Below are 21626 nucleotides of genomic sequence, written 5' to 3'. Positions count from 1 at the left end.
ATGGCACTCAATTTGGGGTACTCCCCATGATGCTCGTTTGGCGGCTAACCTAAATCTAATTGATTCACCTTCATTCGTGGTCAAAGTCCCTCATTCATTCCACCAAGTACGGTTCAAGTCCATGCCGTGGTATTTTAGCCTCTGTTTGAGTCCTGGTCATTTTGAAGTCATGGTTAGAGTCCACCGCTATCTGTAACTTTGGTTCAAGTCCATTTCTATCTTCAGCCTTAGTTCGATTCCTAGGCCATTTACAGACTTGGTTCGAGTCCATTATAGTCTTCAACCTTGGTTCGAGTCCTCAGCAATTCCAATCTCGATTAAATTCCTTGACTTATTCTTTATTTTGGTTTAAGTCCTTAGTCCCTATTCAGCTATGAATAAAGTTTTAGGCACTCAGATTGTTTGGTTCAAGTTTGTGGAAGGTTGTAGTAATCTTGAAAACATCGTCATGTTCTCTCTATTGATATCAACTCTTTCGTGCACCTGTTGGACTTATGGAGGTCTGTTCGGGCTTTACTTTAACTTGCGCATGAGTGTACCCGTAAGGCTTATGGCGACCCAATTTGAATTAGTTAGCTATTTTCCCTTTCTTTGTGTTTTTAGTTAAGTGGCATGCATCACAGTTAGGTCCACTTTTGTCTCTTGTTGTATTTAGATTTTAGCATTTCATATTACTTTTATTGTTCCGGCTCAGTCGGCTTATGATGCTTCCTGAGTATCTGGTATTTTTGTATTCATACTATACTCTACATATGTTTTCATGATGCAGCTATGAGCACCAATAATCAACATTGATATCAAGCCTATAGCAGTCAGACCTAGAGACGAGGTGAGACATGATGTCCTGGATTTACCCATCTCCTTTTGTATATATTATGACTAGTCTTTTACTTTTTGAGATAGGTCTTATTTTTGTAGTCCACTTTTGGGACTTATATTCATTTTCTAGTAGCTCTGTACTTATGACTTCTAGGTTCTGGGGGGGATATTTATTGTATATATATATTTGGTTTGCTTCTGCTCTTTCAGATGTAATTTCTCTTATCTATTAAATTTTGGTTTAGTTTCTACCCTTAATCCCATTAATTAAAGTTTCAGAATATGGGTCGGCTGACATATTGGTGGGTTATGATAGGTGTCATCATGACTCAAGAAATCAGGTCGTGACATAATCAAATAAACTTATTTAATTGCAAAAAATAAATATACTGAAAAAACATATCTTAAAATATTAGTCAAAGTCCATGACGTTTGACTTCTGAAATTGTCACAACTTGGATTCGGGTGTGATGGCACTCACCTAACCAACCAAGACGAGTCAGCCTAACAGTCTGAACAATTCAAAATAAGCGAAAACAAAAGCGGAAATGTAAAGTCTAATATGATATAGATAAGGATAAACGTAAGAATGTCACATGTACAAGCCACTATTTCAATAGAAATGGAAAATGTACGGGTATATATGTCTCAGTCCACAAGTTAAACAAAGCATAAAGTAAATGGGCAGCGAGAGTCTGTCGAAAAAGATAAGATGCTACCTCACACGCGTCCAGAAGTTCGGCCTAATCAACAGAAGTACTAAGAACAGGAGGTGTCGGTCTCAAATCCTACATATATGTAGAAGCAAGGGATAAGCACCAATAACACGGTACTCAGTAAAATGGAAACTAGACCCTAAGTAAAGAAATGCGGAACACAGGTACTCCTGACATCCCAACAACAATCCTCCACCACTACATACCTGTGCACAGATAGCCCAATCTATACAGTTAATATCACAATTATAGCAAAATACTAGACAGTCTAGAAATAGAAAGCACAAATACGTTCTCACGCTATACTCAGGCAAACACAGGAGATCTCAAATCACAATCAATCACATGATGAAATAGATGCAAATGCAATGTCAAATATCATGATGCATGTCTGTCCTACAATACACATCCATTGATCACCTCAGAACGGAACCCATGGAGGCCTCACCTAGACCATGTATCCACTGAAAAAGACCTAAATCTGTCAGAAGAGTCCTTGGCCTCTAGAAGAAACCTCGGCAAATAACCTACACCGATAGAAACCTCAGTCTCAATATCCAATACCTCACTCATATCATTCCTTATCCATCACAGATATAATTTATGCACAAGTAATGAGTGAAACAGGATAAATATTCACATAAGATGTCATATGCTCCATAATCACATAATAGATCAATGCCTCTTAATTCACAACACTTTGACAATTATCCTTATTCGAATTCCACTATCACACTTCAACTCATATAATTTAATTCAATCTAATGACCCAACACACCCTAATCCCCTCTAATAGGAAAATACAAGGTTCAACATATTTAACAAAGGTTAGAATTTCACTTGCCTTAGCCAAAAGTCAAGAATAATCCATTCTCAAAGGCTTTTTCCTCCGATAATACTCCAAATCACCACAATCTAATCAAATATAGACTCACAATCACATTTCAAAACTATTGACACTAAAATCAAGCAATTTGGGTAAAAATGATAAAATGGTCAAAAATCTCATATTGAAAATCAAACTCGTAATCTGGTTATTTTTAGATGAAAATGTTCCTCAAGTAATCAGGAATCTAATGGTGAAAACCATTTCAAAAACGAGGTTAAAGCGAGTTCAGAATCGCCATTTCTCTTTCAAAAGTCCATGTTCAAGAAACCCCAAAATCTCCAATTTGAAATCCACAATTTGAAGTTACAATTCGAAAATATTCAATGAAAATTAAAGAAAAGTGTTAGAAATACATTACCCAAGAGTTTTGTCATAAAAAATCTCGAAGAAATCATCTAAACTGAGTTTGAAATGTTAAAAATGGTGAAAATACCTTAAACCTCGTCTAAACTCCTTTCTGAAATTGCTAAAGCGACCACCGATTTTGCGATCCAGAGCTCGCTTAAGGGAACCCCACTAAAAAGGACTTCCTCGCTAAAGCAACGAGGGTGTCACTTAAGCGGACGTCGCTAAAGTGATGGGATCTCTTTTACCCGATCGTCGTTAAACCGTCCCTCCCTCGCTAAAGTGAGTGCACCAGAGATCAGCAACCTAATTCTCTAAGTCTCAAAACTCTCGAAACAACCCTTGGGATTTGTTCGGTATCCCATATATACAAACCATATATGAAATCCTATTAAATTTGATATTCCGGACTTAATGGAATCATCAGAATTTGAATTGGAGGTCTCCTTGATCCGAAATCCGATAAATCGCAACTAAACTAGTTTCGGCACTTGAAATATCTAAAATACCCTCGGGACCTATAAAAATTATAAAAAAGTTATTTCTAGCGTTAGAATCACCTCCCGAAACCAGTGGAACCATCAAAAATCCAATCCGAGCACCCGAACCCCAAATATTGACCAAAATCAAACTTTGATCAAACTTTAACTCAATTTCCAACTTCGGACCTAAATTCCACGTTTTAATTCCAAATGTGATTCCGAAAACTCTCTCAGACCAATTTCCACATTACGAGACTAATGGAATTAACGGAATTCCATTCCGAGAGTCAAAACTCTAAATGACTCCAAAACTCAAAATTTGACAACTTAAGCCTTTAAAACTCATTTATTTAGTAAAACCTCAACTTTTCACAAGATTTTCAAAAATCAACTTTCAAACTCAATCTAAAATGACTCATGGCAATGGACAGGAGGGATAAAATAATAATTTTATCAAAAATATCGAAAATGACATTTTGGGTCATTACAGAAATAGTACTCAATTCTCAAGAAACATCTAATAAATAAGAATAGCTTAGTAAACTATACCCTTTATTTATAATTTTTCTTTATGGCCATTAAATATGCTAAAACATCACTTATTTTAGGATAGAGAGAGATTTAGAGTTCCTTTAAATTATATGCACAATAATTAGCTCCTAGGTGGCCATAGATTTTGAAGTTGAATCTTGAAACTTTGAGTTTCTGGAGTTGTGATTTTTGGGAATTAAAGTTATGTTTGGTGATATATTTTACTTGGAAAAAATTAAAACTTTGTGAGAAAATGAAATTTCTAACAATGTTTTTTAAAAGTTGAAAATATTTGAATATTAAATTGTAAAAATTTGATTCAAAGTTTATTATCAAAAGCTAGCTTAGGAACTTCTCATTCACTTATTTGTCACACTATGTGTAAATTAGATTATTGACAACTATCTACTATTATACTACGACCTCCGTTTATTTTGCTTGTCCATGTTTGACTTGACACATCTCTTAAAAAATAATAAATAAATAATTTCAACATATCACCCCTATTTATTGTAAGTGGTCTAAATATTTTCAAGTTCCTACTAAAAACTTCTTTCATGATTAACCATGTGCATTAATTAGTTAATGTAATTATCAAACTCTAATTTCATCTATAAAAAGGTATAGAGCCACACAAAGTGGAAATCATCAAATCAATAAACTTAGAGAGAGAGAGAGAAAGAAAGAGAGAACGTGTTAAAAACTTGAAGTAGTTGAAACATGGCTGGTGAGAAGGAAACGATGAAAGTGGTAAGTGATAAATATAGGCAATTCCTACGAGAAGGTCATGTTGCAGCTGCAGGAACTATCCAATGGAGACATGGTGTTCCTCCAATTTATGACAGTGTTAATAAACTTTTTGAACAAGGAAGGACCAAGGTTTCTATCTGTACTCCTTCCCTCATAAATTATGTGATACTTTTTCTATTTCGAGAATCAAATGAATATTTATTTAATTGTAATTTTTAATATCTTATAATTTTTTTGAGTTGTCAGTTATTTTTGTTTGTACTCCAGCTGGTCCATTTACTTGTGTCAAATAATCCTTATTTATTGATCTCAATTTATTATTATTTTCTTTTTCATCACATGATAATCTCTCTCTGCATTTATTGATTTGGGGGGAAAATGAAAATTAAGAAATAATAATATCTTTATTATCTAAAATGATAAATTTTTGGATCTTCTACTTTTAACAAGGACGGTAATTAAAATGGATCGGAGGGAGTATTACTTTTTACCTAGTTTATAAAATATATTTTTTATTTTAAATGATTTAAAAAATATATATTCATTCACGGTTAAAGTTAAGAAATTTAAATTTTAAAATTCGAACACTGTCACATAATTGTAGTAGTAATATTATCATCTTTCTTGCAATACGATTTATTTTATTTTGTTTCATGGTTAAATCAGGTATGGCCAGAAGGGTCTTTTGAAGAAACAGTACAAAATTCTATGAAGACATGGGAAATGGAGCTTAAATACAAGACTCACGTAAAGGACTTTAGCACCATTAACCCTGAAAAATTCAAGCTCATTGTTAATGGTAAGGCTTACAAAAACCAACGTCGTTTCTTTTGATATCTTAATTTGACTTATTCTGATCTTTTAAAAAACAAATTGTAATCTAAATCTCAATTCATCAAGTATATTTTTGTTTAGTAATAAAAACAAAAGACATATATATAGGGGCAAACTGAGGCGAGGCAATACAGGGATAAATAAAATAGGATAGAGCTAAATCTAAATGAATTAGAGCGGAATAGGACAAAAACAAAGCAGGAGAAGACTTAATTGCTCCCCTGCCCGCCTGCCCCATTATCCCTACCTCCATTCCATCACACCCCAACACAACATATTTACCAATACCCCCACCCATCATAGCTGCCCCCTTCCATCAAAGGCTTCATTTTTTGCCACCCCACACTCCCATCGATTATCATAATCTTTTATAGTGTTAATTGTGTAGATTATATCGAACTATTTCGAAATAATATATTCTGCTTATACATCAAACACATACAAATAATTTATATTACAGAAAATTATTTTCTGTTAGAAAGCATTTTTTTTATTTCTATCAAATATTTTTTATTATTTTATATCGAACTGAATGACTGAATAGGAAGAGAGGGACTGTCAGCAGAAGAGACACTAAAAATAGGGGGTTACAATGCGCTATTGAAGAGTTCAATGCCTGATGAGTTCATATACCATAAAGCAGATAAAGAGACCTTCGAATCATCTCACAATGATTTTCGATCAGCTTTTCCAAGAGGATTCGCGTGGGAAGTGATCAACGTGTATTCTGGCCCTCCTGTTGTGACATACAAATTCAGGCATTGGGGTTTCTTTGAAGGACCATTCAAAGGACATGCCCCTACTGGTGAGATGGTGCAGTTCTATGGTATTGGCATTATGAAGGTCTCTCTCTCTCTCCCTCTTATATACACTATTCATTTTAATTTATGTGACATCTTTTAACTAGGTACAAAGCTAATTAAAACAAGACTTTAGAAATTGTGATTCATAACAAAGCTTAGGTATTAATATGGCTGTAAATTATTTTACAGTGGGTAAAATGAGAATTTTAACATTGCGTTATTTCTAATTGTAAAAAGAAAATATGTCACATAAATTGAGATAAAAGGAGTATATCATTTTTATTTTATTCATTATTATCTAAAAATATAGGAATTATAGATGAATAAATTATGTAGCTTGAGATTAAATTTGTCATTGTGTCTATTTACTGGCTAATTATAAAATATAAAAAATATGTTAGTTACGAGCAATTTAACGATGAATTGGTGACTACTTTCGAAGCTGATTTCAATTCTTAGCACATGCCTAAAGTTACTTCAAAAGTTTGATTTATAGACTGAAAAGTGTAAATATGTTTTCTGTAGTATCATTTAATTGTCAGGTCATTATCGTAGTAGCTAGAATTTGACTGTGAAAATCGTAGTAGCTAGAATTTGATTGTGAAAATAAGAAAAATAATTTTTTTAACAAGTTAAATTATTGGAGAGGGGTTTCAATAGAGCCTAATTCATTAAAAAAATTATATTATGTAACTAAAATAAAAACATTATGTTTATTTTTAAGTTTGTTTTAATTTTATTATATAAATTCGGGTTTCAATTCTTGTTGTGGTACCCTTGTATTTTTTCTAATCCTCTTAGACATAATTTCTAGGTCTGAAAAATAAAAATAATAATGTTTAAAACTAAAAAAATAATATAAAAATGCACTTTTAACATATTGGAAAGACAAGTATGTCATAAAAATAAAGCTAAGGTTTGTTTGATACATGTATTCAATATTTAATTGGTCAAAAAAAATTGAAAGCATTGTCAAACACCAAAGAATAAAAAAAAAGACTTACTTATTTTTATGATTTAAAAAAGATATTTGTGTCCATACCAAATAATATTTAGTGGCATCCACTTGGTCAGCCATGATCATGATGTTTAATGTACGGTTTAATGATCATGATGTTTATTGTATAAAAAGTACAACACTAACCTACTCAACTCGATATATATCTGACTGGTACCAAACATATTTAAATTATAACACCATTCACGCTCGAAATCACGTACCCAATCTTGTATTCAATTAAATTTCAATATTTTTGACTCCTCCTCCCCTAAGGGACATGATCTCTCTTATACAAGCATGATAAGTATTTTCTCGATTTCATTTTACGTATTTTACTCTCTTTTTAAAAAAATTTTAAAGAATTTTTTTTTTAATATTTAGTATCTTTTCAGTTTCATTTTACTTGCTCATGTTGACTTGATACTCCCCTTAAAAAAGTATTTATTAGGGTTTTATTTTATAATTATCTTTATTAATTATATTTTTAAGGTAACTTCATGTCATTTAAAGTGTTCACTTAAGTTTAGCCCCTCGATGTTTTAGTTCAGTAATAAAGACATAAAACATTGTAAATTTGAATTATATCTATGCCAAAGACTACAATATTTAAGTTCAGGTAAAAGGTAGAGAGGTGTGCCCATACTTCTTAGATTCAAATTTGCAGACCAAATAACCTTGGAAATGGATGATATTGAAGGTTTGACCATACCTGCCTCTAAATAAACCTTCAGGGTCAAAACTCAAATATATTGCCCTTGGGACAAATGTTTTTATGAAATTTGATGTCCATGAAAAAAGAGGGATCAAAAGTCCAAAACCACCTATTTACTAGGTCATTTTTGTAAATCACCCAAGTTAGAATCTAATCAAGTGACTGGGAATTTTTCCAATATCAAAAAGAAGAAAAGATGTTCACATATGTTAAAGTTAATATAAAACTTATAGGTTTAACTAACTGTTTTTGTATATTGGCAGGTAGATAAATCTCTAAGAATAGAGGAATTAGAATTGTACTATGATCCAGCAGAACTTTTTGGTGGACTACTCAAGAAACCAACAATTTCCGAATCTAACATTGAGCATCAGGGCAATGATGATAATACCACCACTCAACATTGCCCATACAGCCACAACTAATTATGTCAAATTTCTGTTCTTCAATAAACTTTTGGTACTTTCCAAATAATCATGTTTTAATAAATTTTATGCAACTTTACTTTTCAAAGTCATGTTTTAATAAATTTTATGCAACTCTTTATGTTTTTTCAGTCATCAGACATTCTCTATCTATATTTTTTATATGATATTGTCTTTCAATCTTCTTGTATATATTTTTATATACCTAGTCTTCTCAAGCCATAATGAATACCGACAATGAGAAAATGTGAACTTAAATTGGGTTAACGAGAATATCCGTTTGATTCAGATAAATCAGGTAAACTAGAAAGCCTTTCTTGCATCTTTGATATTTCTATCAAACAAATAATTATATTTCGTCAAACAAAGAGAAAAAAAAGAATACAAAACAAATAAATGGACATTTGTAGATGCATAACATTGTATTGCGCACCACCCCCATCTTTCGTGGTCCAAATATTCGTGAGTGGCATCCACACTAATCATTCGATCAAAGAACTAACTAACCCAAGCCTTAGAAGACAAAGACAAATTAAATTCAACAAAATTTATAGTATTTTGAAAATCAAAAAAGTAGTTTAATGCAAAAAATAATCAACTACCAAATAAAATCTCCAAGACCTTAAAGTCATCGCATAAGAACATCTAAGGGAACCATGTCTAACAAAATTGTGAAAAAACTAAACAAAAGATAGAGTATCTTATTGTCTGATAGATGGACAAGGACTACTATGATGATGCATGATAGCCTAGAAATGGAGTGCTCACCCTTGATCGGAATTATACTCACACGCTATAAATGAGGTCTCAAAAGAACCTCGAAAACACATTCTGAACGCAAAAAAAGAAGTGTATAGAGTAATATTAATAAACATCACTATGTTCTGGTAGACATCATAGTCCGACTCAAATTAGAAGCATGCAACACATAATTCAAACAACAAGTAGACCAGACATTCAACACATAACAATAATTCATTGTAATAACTCTTAAGGTCATTTCTCTATTTTCGGTATTATTGGAGTTTTGAGCTTTTCATAGAGACCTCAAGTGATTTATGATTTTATGGGACTAAAAATTCGGTCACCTGGGGTCATTCGTTTGATTTTTATGCAAGTTTCTATATTTTTGAACTTCTGAAGATTAAGCAATTGACTTCGATCAAAACATAGGTGATTGACCACAGATTGCAATTATGATATTTTCGTTAGCTCAGAACATCGAGCATGCTCTAGAAGGACTCTTTGTTTGGGTCAGACTCATTTTGAGATACCCTATGAATTTTAGCTAAAACAGAGTCCTGGGTGTGGGACACACTTTTTGTCGAGAAAACCTTCAATGAAATATTTTTGGCATCTTCATTGAGTCCAAAATATTGAATTTTATGGGATAGCATACTTCATTTGTGTGCATGGATTTCTAAATCAATTTTGAGCACCCGAGGGGAGTCCGCTAGGACTTAGAAAGTTTGGCCAGTGTCTGTGTTGGTGATGTGACTATATATATATATAATTATTTTCCACATATTTAAGCTTTTCATTATAGTTTTTAGCATAAATTTTATGAATTATTCTTATATTATATATTTTATTTGTAGGATTAAAGTGGTGTGAAGATGAAGAAATTTGGAGAACAAATGAATCTATACTATATTAAAAGCACGAAGGTCCTTAATAATGTTGTTTGAACTTTTTACTCTTTATTAAAAGACTTCTCTTTAAACAAAATTATTTTTTCACTATTTTCTTAAATAATATTAAAATAATAAATATTAATGTAAGTTTCAGAATTCCTCTATAATTACCTTTTCTATGCTATTCTAAATTATTTTTGGAAGTTCTAAAGGGGAAAGGCCTTAACATGAAACAATAGTTGACAAAAAATTAACACGACACTTAAACTATCTTTTTATTAACTTAATTTACATTTGTAATATTACTAATTTAGTTTACATGCTATGCACATGCATATTACGTCAATTAATTAAAAAATATATACAAAATGAATAAATTATTACGTGTGTAATCATATCATTGAGTACAAAATTTTTAAAACTAAAGTAATGTCATGACCCAACCCGGCGGGCCGTGCGGGCACCTACTCTAACACCTAGATAGGAGAATCCTAAAAAAATATCATGTGGAAGTTTAACAATTACCAATAATAGGCTAAAAGAGTTATGAAATCACTTTATATCAACTTAAAATAACTCTGATGGTTTATTACAAGGAACAATCTAACACCCCCAAGGATACTAGTCTAAATAGGTATAAAAACTTCTAAAGATACATGGTATAAATAAGGTAATAACACAGCTTCCACCATAAGGAAGGAAGAGTAGAAGCTGTTGGAGAATCATCTTTGTCTTTACCTAAGAAACATCACTGACCTTGCAACTAGACTATACCAAATGGCATAGCAAGAGTAGTATCAGTACAAATAACACGAACTGGTAGGCATCATTGGTCAACTCATACCCACTGCATAATATAGAGAAATTAACAAGAAGAAGACATGCTCTTAAGAAAATATACTCGCCAAACCTTTATGAACAAACTATTATCATTCCCATTAACCTCATTAGAGTAGTTCAAGCCTAACTTTCACCCCTTCTAGTTGGTCCGCTGCCAACTCTAATATAGATCAAGGCCTAGCCCTTCTATGACATAAAGGAGTTTCCAAATTAAGTGCCACTACTAACTCTATCTAGCCCATCTACCATTTTTAGTTTTCACACCAACACATGGACCTAGAATAATTAACATCTCACTTAGACAAGGCAAATAATTAGGGGAACTAAGGCTCACTCTGGTGGCATTACACAGTGGGATTCCTCCTACCAGGGCAGCCTACCCGGAGACAGAAATTTCGAATAACCTCCCAATCTCCATTTTAACTCATATACCCACAAGACATCAACAATACCTGACTATTAAGTCATTAATCTCACTTCATCACGCATTGAATGCTTTCCACTTGCTTATCGACAAACTCATAACTATTATGCAGACGCATCTAGCACCGATAACATAATTCGAATAGGTATACACAGGAAAACATTATCAATTTACCCTTTCAGGAGAAATATACAGTTTCACAAGGTAAATCTCAATTACAACAGTCAACATAGCTACACTTGGACCTTTAGTCCTTTCATATCAACTACTGCACAAGATGGGCTTGTTCAATTATGTTTGGGTCAATTTCTCTATCATCAACCATATAGTCAAGATCAATTCATAGATGACAGTCAAACAATGGTTCCTTCAGGAACCTATATCCAAGCCATATATATGTCAAACCATGAAACCCGATCAATTATATGTATTAGAATGTGACACCTGATCCTATATATGTGTTAGAACGTGACATTGTAATGACCTCTAAGGTCATTTTCCTGCTTTTGCATATTTTTACCATTTTGTCCCTTCACGTAGCTTCTTTATAGCTCTTATGTGGTCTAGGGATGAGTGGAATGCTTCCCAAGATATTTGATTAAGTTTTGAGGTGGTTTGGCTATTTTTGAGTCTTAAGGTTCGACAGAGTTGACTTTAGTCAATATCTAGAGATTCGGGCATCGTATGACAATTCTGACGGTTCCATCAGCTTTGAAGTTCTATTTTGGTCTAGAAGGAAGGTTGGTTTGGATTTTGGAGTCTTCATTTTTGATTTTAGGTGGTTTGCCTTTTTAACTTTAAGTTTTGGCCAAGGTCTGACTTCGGTCAATAATTTGAGTTAACGTGCTCAGATGTAAATTCCGTTAGTGCGGTTAGCTCTGAAACATCGAGTTTGGTCTAGGACAACCTTTGGTTCAGTTCTCGAGGTGGTCAAAATGAGTTTTTGGCCGTTTGTGAATTTTGGAAGCTTTCTTTGGAAATGTTGACTTTAGTCAACATTTCAATGAAATGACCTCCGTTGGAAAATTCATCGATTCCATTGAGTCTGGAATGCCATTTCTGGTTGGGTAGTATAGGTCATTTGCATTTATGGGGTTCTGAATGAATTCTGGACCCCCATCGAAGAAAAACTCCATTCTCAAAAGTTCAGCACTAGCTGAACTGCTAGTGCATGAGCTTTTTCTCTTTGCGTTCGCGACCCAGGGGGTTCAATAGTGAAGGTCTGTGAACTGGGCATCACGATCATGTGATTGATCATCGCTATCATGATGGGTTAGTTAGAGCAGAACTTGTGATCATGAGGCCCAGCTCGTGATCGCGATGAATAAATTCACTGATTTCAGTGAATTAAAGAGCCTGTTTCCAGCATCTAAGTCCCTTTTTATGACTTAGAAATTTTGGAAATTTAAAATCAACTCTTGTTCATTTTCGATCTTTTTCATTCCGGTGCATTGGGGATTCTTGTGTGAACGTTCTGAGGCCTTTCTTCATCCTAAAAACCTTGTAAGTTTCGCATAAATTTTATTGTTTCTTGCATTTTTGAACTATTCTAGGGCTTGAATTTGGTGGGTTTGTTTGAGCTCTTTCGTTGCTCGGAGTGTGTCCATTTTTGGGGCACAAGTTCCTTGAGTCTTTTGGGACCTTGTAATGGAGTTGGTTTTTCGATTTCGTGCATGGGTCCTAATGTCAAATTTTGACCCGATTTTAATTCCGTTCGTAATTATTGAAATATGGATATCATTGGCCTTTTTTGATATGTTCTTCGATAATTTGATAGAGTAGCATCGTTTGGAGGTAGCCTGGGAAGGAAAGACTCAAGTTTAGCAGTTCGAGTGTGGTTTTGACTTGGAGGTAGGCTATGGCTTACTCTTGTTAGATTTGGATTGGTTAGAATTGGTATATTTTGAGTGGTAATGTGTGATTAGGTTGACGATTTAGGTGTTGATATGTCCCGAGCAGGACCCTGCCTAGCACATCGGCCGAACACCAGGTTTGAGAGAAGGCTCAGTCTTTAGGAAAGGCAAGGGTACATTATAATTCGGCCCCAGTTCTATAGCCTACTACTACAGCTCCCCATCCGGTGATATAGCCTATTCTTACAGTTTTTCAGCACATGATAGCTAGGCCGGTTATGACTGCGGAGGAGCAAAAGATGTTGGGCAGGTTTATCAGATTGGGCCATCTTAAGATCTCGGGTGCCACGAGCGATGATGCCTATGAGTTTTTTATTAGTTTCCAAGAGAGGTTGCATGACCTCGAGTTGGTAGAGTTTCACAGGGTTTATTGTACTGCTTTTCAACTGGATGGACCAGGAAGCAGTGTTGGAGGTTTTATCTCAGCTGCAGAACTATGGGATTGCCACCGATGTCATGGACTCATTTCTCTAAGGCTTTCTTGGAGAAATATGTACCTCACAGTTTGAGGGAGAGGTTGAGAGATGAGTTCACAACATTGGTACAGGGATTTATGACGGTCATAAAGTATGAGTCTCGATTCTATGAGCTCTCTAGGACCGCCACCATGATTATACCGAAAGAGGAGAAATGAATACGTCGATTTGTCAAAGCGTTGTCGGTTTTTTTAAGGTTGGCTACAAAAACGATGGTTGCATCGGGCTATTCGTTCTTCCAGATAGTAGACCATGCCTATACTATTGAGGCTATACATCGTGAGGCATACAGAGGCAACAACAAGAGGCCTTGCCGCCAGGGCAGTTTTAATGGGCAGTAGCCACACAGTAGGGTTTTTCTGGCAGAGGCCATCCATAACGGTATCCACCCAATAGGCCAGTACATGCAACCTTATAGCTTAATGACAGTGGATCAGGTGTTAGCGATCAAAGCAGCCAGACTTTGGGTCAACCTTCTCAGGGTCAGAATTTTGCATATTTAGGCTGGCTGGCCATTGAGGTTCAGCAGAGACATCACATGAAGGTTCATTTAGAGATTCATGCTATGAGTATGGTATGATAGGTCACTTTTCCAGGGAGTGTCCTACTATTATCCACTACAGACGTCAAATACAACAGGGTTAGTAGGTTTAGGCCCCTAGGGTCCTAGTTCTGCAGCCTAGAAAGAGTGTGCAGGTTGGTAGAGGTGAGTCTCAAAGTACTGGTGTGGTCCCTAGGTAGGCTGAACATGTGGTAGAGGTGGACGCAATCACGTGTATGATTTTTTGGGTAGGCCAAAGGTGGAGACATCGGATGCTATCATCACAGGTATGATCTTCATCTCTCATTAGCCTGCCTATGCTTTATTTAATCTGGGGTCCACTTACTCATATATGTCTGATCATTATACTACTCGATAGGATATTTTATGTGAGCCACTACATGTGCTTTTGTGTGTAACTACCCCCTTAGGTGATTTTTTAGTAGTGGATCGAGTGTATCGATCCAGTGTGGTGACTATTGCGGGGTATGATATTAGAGCTGACCTGATTGTGCTAGATATGATAGACTTTGACTTGATTCTAGGCATACAATGGATGTCTACTCATCATGCGGTTTTGGATTGCTTCTCCAAGACCATAACCCTGGGTATGCCTGGTATTCATCCGATCGTGTGGGTAGGTATAGCTAGTCATGTACTGTGTAGTATGATATATTTCCTCAGAGCCCAACGGTTAGTTGGAAATAGGTGTCTAGCCTATCTTGCTTATGTCCGTGACACTAATGCTGACACCCCTTCTATTGATTCTATTTCGGTGGTTCGAGAGTTCCCTGATATGTTTCCCACCGATTTTCCTAGTCTTCTTCCTGAGCATGATATTGATTTCGGCATTGATGTTGAGTCGGGTACACAACCAGTCTCTATTCCTCCATATCAGATGGCTCTGGTTCAATTGAGGGAGCTTAAGGTGTAGCTCTAGGACCTCTTGAGTAAGGGGTTTATCAGGCCCAATGTGTCTCCTAAGGCTGCTTCTATTATATTCATGAAGAAGAAGGATGGTACCTTGTGCATGTGTATTGATTAAATACAGGTAAATAAGGTGACCATAAAGAATAAGTACCTGATGCCGCAAATTGATGACTTATTTGACCAGCTCCAGGGTGCAGAGTGTTCTCTAAGATAGACTTGAGGTCAAGGTATCACTAGCTAAGGATTAGGGAGTCAGATATCCCTAAGACTGCTTTCAATACACGATACGGGCACTATGATTTCTTAGTCATATCTTTCGAATTGACTAATGACCCCGCAACATTCATGAAATTGATGAACTGTGTGTTCAGGACCTACTTGGACTCTTTTGTCATTGTTTCATTTATGACATTCTACTCTACTCCCAGAGCAAATATTAGTGTGAGCAGCACCTAAGGATAGTACTTCAGACCTTGCGGGATTAGCAATTGTATGCCAAATTCACTAAGTGTGAATTTTGGCTTGAGTCTGAGGCATTCCTAGGGCACATGACGTCAAAGGATGGGATTATGGTAGATCCGGTAAAGATAGAGATAGTTCGTGATTGGGCTAGGCCCACTTCTCCTATTGAAGTTCATAGTTTCATTGGGTCGGTAGGATAGTACAGACGGTTTGTGGAGGGATTCTCTTTTATTGTAGCACTTTTGACTAGATTGACTCAGAAGAATATTCCTTTCTAGTGGTTTGACGAGTGTAAGGCGAGCTTCCTAAAGCTCAAAGTCTTATTGACTTCAGCTCCAATTCTTACTCTTCATGTCGAGGGTCAGATATTTACAGTGTATTGTGATGCTTTAGGTGTTGGCTTATGATGCATTCTAGTGTAATAGAGTAGAGTTATTGCATATGCTTTCAGGCAACTGAAGGTGCATGAGCGAAACTACCCCACATATGATTTAGAGTTAGCGGCGGTAGTCTTTGCATTGAAGATTTGGAGGCATTACTATATGGAGCCCATTGTGAGATCTACACTAACCACCGTATTTTTCAGTACATATTCAGCTAGAAAGACCTTAATTTGAGACAGCACAGGTGGTTGGAGTTGTTGAAGGATCATGACATCATTATTCTATATCACCCGGGCAAGACAAATATGGTAGCAGATGCTTTGAGATGGAAGGCGGTGAGTATGGGAGTTTGGAATTCTTATCAGTTGAGGAGCAGCCTATAGCTTCGCACATTCAATTCTTAGCTAACCAAATGGTTTGACTTGATATTTCTAAGCTAGGTAGGGTAATTACCTATGTAGAGGGTAGGTCTTCCTTGATGAAGCAAATTCGTGCACAGTAGTTTGATGACCCACAACTGAGGGTGATTCATGATAAGGTACTCAGTAGAGAGTCTAGAAAGGTGACCTTATATCCGGAGGGCATTTTGAGGATTGAGCTAGGAAAGTGACCTTAGATCTAGAGGTCATTTTAAGGATTGAGAGTCGTATCTGCATTCCTAGAGTTGGAGATCTAGTCAGGCTCATCCTTGAGGAGGCCAATTGTTCCATATATTCCATTCATCCTGGTACGAAAAAGATGTTTTGCGACCTACGACAGCATTACTGGTGGTGTGGAATTAAGCAGGACATTGTAGCTTTTGTTTCCAGGTGCTTGAACTGTGAGCAGGTCAAGTTCGAGCATCAGAGACCAGGTGGTTTGGCCCAATGACTACCTATTCCGGAGTTGAAGTGGAAGCAGATAGCTATGGACTTTATAGTGGGTTTATCATGTACCTCCCGAGGTTTAGATTCTATTTAGGTCATCGTAGATCAGTTGACCAAGTCTGCTCACTTCCTACAAGTTCAGACTACCTACACTTCACATATGTTGGCTCAGAATTACATTTGAGAGGTGGTCCGATTGCATCTCATATTTACATTCGAGAGGTGGTCCAATTGCATGGGGTGCCAATATCTGTCATTTCAGACAGTGGTACTTATTTCACTTCACATTTCTAGGGGTCTATATAGAAAGAGTTGGGCACCCGAGTCGAGCTCAACATAGCTTTCCACCCCAAACCAATGGCCAATTAGCGAGGGCTATTCAGGTCTTGGAAGACATATTACAGGCCTTTGTTATTGATTTTGAAAGTCACTGGGATCATTCCTTCGCTTTGACAGAGTTTACATATAATAATAACTACTATTTGAGCATCAATATGACATATTTTGAGGCATTGTATGGTAAGAGATGACGCTACCCACTAGGCTGGTTTAATGCCTTTGAGTTTAGGCCTTGAAGCATTGATTTGCTGCGTAAGTCAATGGACAGACTCTATATCATTCAAGAGAGGCTCCGCACTGTCCAGAGTAGGTAGAAGAGTTATGCTGATCGGAGGGTGTCCTTTGGAGTTCATGGTTGGAGACTGGGTATTCCTGCGAATATCGCCGATGAAGGGCGTGATTAGATTTGAGAGGAGAGGTAACCTTAGCCTAAGGTTCATCGGCCCTTTTGAGATCTTGACATGGGTAGGGGAGGTAGCTTATGAGTTGACCTTGCCCCCAGCACTATCAGGTGTTCACCCTATATTCTATATTTCTATGCTACGATGGAACATTCCAGATAAGTCTCACGTGCTTCAGTGGGATTCAGTTCAGTTTGATGAGTCCTTGGCCTTTGAGGAGGAGCTTGTGTCTATTATGGACAGGCAGTTTAGGAAGTTAAGGTCTAACGAGATTCCATCGGTGAAAGTCCAGTGGATGCATTATTTGATCGAGGAGGCTACCTGGGAGACCGAGTAGGACATGCGGATCTAATTTCCTCATCTTTTTGACCACCAGTTACCTTTCTCCCTTGATTTTTGAGGATGAATGTCCTTTTAGTAGTGGATGTTGTAATGACCTCCAAGTTTATTTTCGTGTTTTTGTATGTTTTTACCATTTTATCCCTTCCCGTATCTTCTTTATATCTCTTATATGGTTTAGGAATGGGTGGCACACTCTCCAAGGTGTTCGGTTGAGTTTTGAGGTGGTTTGGCCATTATTTAGGCTTAAGATTTGAAAGAGTTGAGTTTAGTCAATATCCAAAGATTCGGGCGTCGTATGAGAATTCCGATAGTTCCATCAGCTCAAGAAGGTCCATTTTGGTCTAGAAGAAAGCTTGATTTAGGTTTTGGAGTCTTCATTTTGAGTTTAGGTGGTTTTGTCGTTTTAACTTTAAGTTTTGGCCAAGGTTTGACTTTGGTCAATATTTTGAGTAAACGCGCTTAGATGAAAATTTTGTCAGCGCGATTAGCTCTGAAATGCCGAGTGTCTTCTAAAACAACCTTTGCTTTGGTTTCCAAGGTGCTCGGAATGAGTTTTTGGCCATTTGTGCGTTTTGGAAGCTTTCTTTGGATAGTGTTGACTTTGGTATATATTTCAACAAAATGACCTCTGTTGGAAAATCCATTAACTCCATTGAGTTTGGAATGCTATTTTTGGTTGGGTAGCATAGTCCATTTGTGTTCTCAAATTTTTAAATGAATTACGGACCCCCATCGGAGAAAGACTCCATTCTCAAAAGTTCAGCACCAGCTGAACTGCTTGTGCAAGAGCTTTTGCTCTTCGCGTTCATTACCCAGGGGTCCGCGATCGCAAAGGTCTGTGCACCTGGGCATCGCTATCACGTGTTTGACCATCACGATCGTGTGATTGACAATAGCGATCACGTGATTGACTATCACAATCGCGATGGGTTAGCTGGAGCAGACCTCGCGATCACGAGCTGGACCTCGCAATCGCGATGAATAAATTCACTGATTTTAGTGAATTAAAGAGCCCATTTCCAGCAGCTAAGTTCCATTTTGGGACTTAGAAATTTTGGGAGTTTGAGAGCAATTCTTGGCCATTTTCTATCTTTTTCATTCCAATGCGTTGGGAATTCTTATGGGAACATTCCGAGGCCTTTATCTGTCCTAAAAACCTTGTAATTTTTGTGTAAATTTCATTGTTTCTTGCATTTTTGAACTATTTTAGGGCTTGAATTCGATGGATTTGTTTGATCTCTTCCAGTACTCAGAATGTTACCATTTTTGGACCTTGTGACGGAGTTGTTTCGAACCTTATGACGGAGTTGATTTTTTAATTTCGTGTTTGGTTTCTAATATTGAATTTTGACCCGATTTTAGTTTGGTTCATAATTATAACAATATAGGTATCATTGGCCTTGTTTTGATGTGTTCTTTGATAATTTGATAGAGTAGCATCGTCTGAAGGCGGCCCAGAAAGAAAAGACTCAATATTTGAGGTAGGTTATGGCTTACTCTTGTTAGACTTGGCTTGGTTAGAATTGGTATATTTTGAGTAGTAATGCATGATTAGGTTGATGATTTAGGTGTTGATATTCTATTGAGAATTTTGGAAACGATGGTCATCGTTAGTGACTAGTTTGGGATTTTAATCCCTGGATACTTAGTCAAGGTGATTTTTTGACTTATTTACATCGTTTAGGATCCTTAAAAATTGCTCCTAGGTGATTTGAACTTAGGATGCCGCTTGTTTGACTTGTTTGGTGTCGGTTGGTCACTCTTTGTGATTTTTGGCTTACATTCATGCCTTGGTTGCTTATGATATTGAAATGTTGGGCCTGAGGCCGTGCTTTTGGTACACCAGAGTCTCAGGTGAGTAATATATCATTCTGACAGATTACTTGTATTGATTTGCCTCGCCAGTGCTAAAAACCTTTTTTAAGAAAGAATAAAATGAAAATTTCAAGATTTTTTGATAAATGAATAAGTGTAATGCTTTAAAGGAAATATCGGTGATATTTTTAATTATGGCATTTTGTATTGAGAAGCTCGAGGCATGAATTTCAGGCGACCTCTTAATACATATTTTGGGTTATTATTATTATCATTATAATTGAGAAGCTCGAGGTGTGAATTTTGGACAGCCCATGATACATATTCGGGTTACTATAATTATTGCTACTATTGAAAGCTTGAGGCGTGAATTCCGGGCACTTCATAATACATTTGGAGGATATTGAGCCTTAGCTACCAGTTTATATTTATGTATTCTTTCAATGTATTATTAGTTGGGATTATTGATGTACTTACATGATTGGTCGGGCTTACTTGATTACCGTATGATTACTCCCATGTCCTCTTTCTTCATATTTGTAGTTTGTGCTCATCTCTTATTGTTATTAGTACCATCATGCTGCTTATTATGTATTTATTCTTTTTGAGCTAGGTCAGCCTATGATGACTACTGGGTACCCCTTGTTTTGGTACTCATACTGCAATTCTGCATCTTTTTGATGCAGTTCCTAGTTTGAGCCACCCCCAGCGTGTACCTGATCATCCGTAGCAGTGCCAGATGCAGATTGTGGTGAGCTCCCAACGTTCAGAGACTTACTACATTCCCTCTTTTTCTCTGACTTGTATTTTTTATTTTGGATAGTCAGATCTGTATTATATATTTATACTTATTGTCAGTTTCTGTACTTAGTAGCTTCTGTATAAGTGACACCTGATCAGGGGTTTGTTCTAGTGTCAGTTCGTCATTTCTTTTGGTCACTATTGGGCCTTTTGTATATTTGTATCATATTTACATATCTATATCTTGGCCCGACTTTTATTTGGTTATATTCTTTTGCTTCCGCCTTCTTATGCTATTAATTATTTGATTAGATCAAGATTTGTTTTCCACTTATCTTAGGTTTGGCTTGCCTACTCGGGGATTATAGTAGGACCCATCATGGCCCGGATTCGGGTCGTAAAAGACAACCGATCCAATATATTTTTTGATATGCGACACCTGACCCAATATCACAATTACAACCACAATCACATTTCCACAATGAATATTTCACATACTTGCACAAACAAGTAATAGGTTTATTGCATGCAATCGTTCATAATTAGTCATTTCATTAGTTTTATTCTATCTTCATTTCATTAAAAATATCTCAGCAAGCCTTCTTTATTCAAGGCATCACTTTGGGTAGAACAAGTTCAAGATTATGGATTTCACGGTCTTTGGATTATAGACCAATCACAACAACAAATCTGTAACACCCCCCAAATATTTTCCCTAAGATTCGGACCTTTCTTGTATTTGTGCAGGGTCAAACCCAATTATTGTGAAGCATGTGCATGAGTTAGGATCAATTCCTAAGTAATTGAAGTGTGTTAGATGTGTTTAGGGGTCATAAGGGATCTCTAACACCAAGTCGAGTCCAAAGAACTCCAATCGATTAAGTTTTTAGGTGAGTTAGTATTAGGGTCAACTTCAAATGAGCATGTCTCCTAAAATAGAATAAATTGGATGGCTCATTACCTATCAAATTAAAGGTCTTTGAGTCTTCTTTCCAACGCCGCCAAGATTGTAAATTTTGGAGTTCGGAGTCAAAGGTTATGACCATCCTAAGACGGACTGGTATTGCCAGAATTTTAGGCCTAGGTTGTGACTGCAAGAAGCCTGGGCTTGGCGCCGCAGTGGTGCAACATGCCACTATTGCCCCATGAACAAGCCTCAGTAGCTTAGTCCCTAGCGCGGTGCGCCACTACGAGATGTGCAGGGTTTTCAAGC

The 21626-nt window shown here is 36.4% G+C and overlaps 1 protein-coding gene across 1 annotated transcript; it reads left to right on the top strand.

The window, feature by feature from the left end:
* The first annotated feature begins 4431 nt into the window (after positions 1-4431).
* On the top strand, positions 4432-8478 carry LOC129873432 (pathogen-related protein-like). The gene is made up of 4 exons (XM_055948529.1): positions 4432-4661; positions 5199-5331; positions 5911-6209; positions 8145-8478. Exons 1-4 carry the CDS (start codon positions 4503-4505, stop codon positions 8304-8306), a joined length of 753 nt encoding a protein of 250 aa, XP_055804504.1. The 5' UTR covers positions 4432-4502; the 3' UTR covers positions 8307-8478.
* Positions 8479-21626: the final 13148 nt, after the last annotated feature.

Source organism: Solanum dulcamara, chromosome 11 (assembly GCF_947179165.1).
Source record: "Solanum dulcamara chromosome 11, daSolDulc1.2, whole genome shotgun sequence".
NCBI classification, from domain to species: Eukaryota; Viridiplantae; Streptophyta; class Magnoliopsida; order Solanales; family Solanaceae; genus Solanum; species Solanum dulcamara.
This window is presented reverse-complemented; position numbering and strand designations above follow the sequence as displayed.

Bases quoted from the DNA above. Each gene is read 5' to 3' on its own strand.
- LOC129873432 (XM_055948529.1), top strand. From the start codon at position 4,503: ATGGCTGGTGAGAAGGAAACGATGAAAGTGGTAAGTGATAAATATAGG. The intron at 4,662-5,198 runs GTTTCTATCTGT...TGGTTAAATCAG, and splicing joins TTGAACAAGGAAGGACCAAG to GTATGGCCAGAAGGGTCTTT. The intron at 5,332-5,910 runs GTAAGGCTTACA...ATGACTGAATAG, and splicing joins ATTCAAGCTCATTGTTAATG to GAAGAGAGGGACTGTCAGCA.